This window comes from Hipposideros armiger, unplaced genomic scaffold, assembly GCF_001890085.2.
Source record: "Hipposideros armiger isolate ML-2016 unplaced genomic scaffold, ASM189008v1 scaffold_745, whole genome shotgun sequence".
NCBI classification, from domain to species: domain Eukaryota; kingdom Metazoa; phylum Chordata; class Mammalia; order Chiroptera; family Hipposideridae; genus Hipposideros; species Hipposideros armiger.
This window is the reverse complement of record NW_017732095.1, coordinates 604,190-606,145: the sequence shown is the minus strand read 5'-3', so window position 1 is coordinate 606,145 and position 1,956 is coordinate 604,190. Positions and strand designations below refer to the sequence as shown.

Here is a 1,956-nt window from a genome sequence, read left to right as displayed (position 1 = left end):
CCCCCAGAAATTGTCGTTCTGTCCTGGCAGGGCCACCCCTGCCCTCTCCCCCAGGAACTGTCCAGCTGTCTGCCCTTATTTCCTTCAGGCCTCTGCTCGTGCACCCCCTTCTCTGACCCCATGTGAGGCTCGCACACAGCCGCGCCACACCCTGACAACGTGCTCTCAGGCAGTGTTTGTCTCTCCCTGCTGCTGCCCCATGACGCACACAGCAGATCACTGCCTGTCTGTGGAGGGAACAGACCCGCTGACTAACTTGCTCCTTTAGCTGAAAAGGTTTTCTTGGTCTCCTGAGTATTTCCCACCTGGACACGTCCCTCCAGATGTCAGCAGATGGGTGTCCGGTCCCTATGGTGGCGCCGAACTCCCTCACATGCTCAGCACCCATGTCCTTCGCGCAGGTTACAGTGGCTCAGGAGCCGGACTGCACACCAGATGAAGGCCCAGCACTTCCACCAGCGGCTGCTGAGGTCAGTACGCCCACCTGCACGCTGCCGGCCCTAGGCTTGCTGCCCGCTGAGCTGCCCTGTTCTGTCCCTGCAGTGATGCAGCGTGGGCACCCCTGGACCTGCCGCACCTCGTGGCTGAGCACCTCCCTGGCGGGCAGGAGCACGTGTTCTGGAAGCTGGTGCTGCTGTTGCCCGGCGAAGGCGATGGAGAAGAGCTGTCCCCAGGGAGTCCTGGCAGGTCAGGGCAGGTCCTCTCTGGGCATTTGACGCTGAGACCGGGGCTGGGGGCAGGGTGGAGGGTGGGGGTGGAGCCGGTGAGGGGGCTGCAGCCACGTGACATGCAGGCGGGCGGGCGTCCTCATGCACATGGGAGCTCGGCGTGGGGGCTGCAGTCTGTTTTGTTTGTGATTTGAAGTTGACACTTCCGATTATTAACACGTTTCTATAGACTTCGCAATAGTCTTTGTCCACAAACATTTAAGAGAGGATTGTTATTTAAAGCTATGCCAAGTGTACTGATTAGAGCCCGCTTCATTTTAGAGTCTTGGGGAAGACAGTTTACAATTTGTGTGCTGTAGTTCGTTTTTTTTTTTCCCCGTAGGAAGGCGCACTGGCCTTTTTAAAAAGAAATCCAAAAAATTGACATGGCATTATTTCCTGTAACGCAATTGCTTCTAGAAACCATACTTTTAAAGCAACTACAAAACATGTTACTTTTTTAAACAGCTTTACTAAGATGTAATTCATATATCATAAATTTCACCCACTTCAAGTACCCATTTCACTGGTTTTTAGTATTTCACAGAGTTGTACAACCATCACCACTATCTAATTCCAGAACATTTGTTCACTTAAAAAGAAATCCCGTAGCTACCAGCGTCCCTCTCCACCCCTCCACCCCTCGCCTCGGCCCTGGCAGCTATTCCTCTGTTTTCTGTGTCTGCATTTGCCCGTCTGGGCAGGTGTGGCATGTATGACTGGCACCTCCCACTCAGCATAAACATTTTCTATGTTCATTCCCGCCTCAGTGAAGGCGTCGGTCCTCCTTTCATTGTCGGTTTGTGCCGAAGGACGAGGTTCCCATTCTGTTTGCTCCTCAGTTGATGGGCAGCTGGGTTGTGGCCCCTTTTTGGCAATTATGAATAATGCCGCTGTGCACACTGGTGTGCAGCGTTCAGGTGGACAGATGCTGGCAGTTCTCTTGGTGATGCACCTTAAGAGTGGAGTTGCTAGGTCATACTGTGTGCGTCTCGGAAAATTGGCCAGACTTTTCCTCAGTGGCCGCACCATTTTACATTCCTGTTGGCAATGTCTAAGGGTGTGAAAGTCTCTAAACACATTACTTTCTAAGCAGGAGCACAGGCAGGCTAAGGAAAAAGTCACAAAGCTTGTCTCTTAGCCGAGCAAAGGTGGGTTGTGGTGTTCTTACAAGTATTGTTTCTTAAAACAGGTGTCTTCTGATTTGGTAATTTCATTAGGAAACGTGGCCCAAGAATCTGTAAGGTCT

General features: G+C 52.1%; 1 protein-coding gene across 1 annotated transcript in view; it reads left to right on the top strand.

Annotated features, from left to right (window-relative positions):
- MCM3AP (minichromosome maintenance complex component 3 associated protein) overlaps positions 1-1,956 on the top strand; it is a 46,885-nt gene that overhangs the window by 31,360 nt on the left and 13,569 nt on the right. Inside the window, exons 19-20 of the mRNA XM_019628027.1 lie at positions 402-470; positions 544-687. Of these exons, the coding sequence (XP_019483572.1) occupies positions 402-470; positions 544-687 (213 nt within the window). The remainder of the gene's footprint in view (positions 1-401; positions 471-543; positions 688-1,956) is intronic.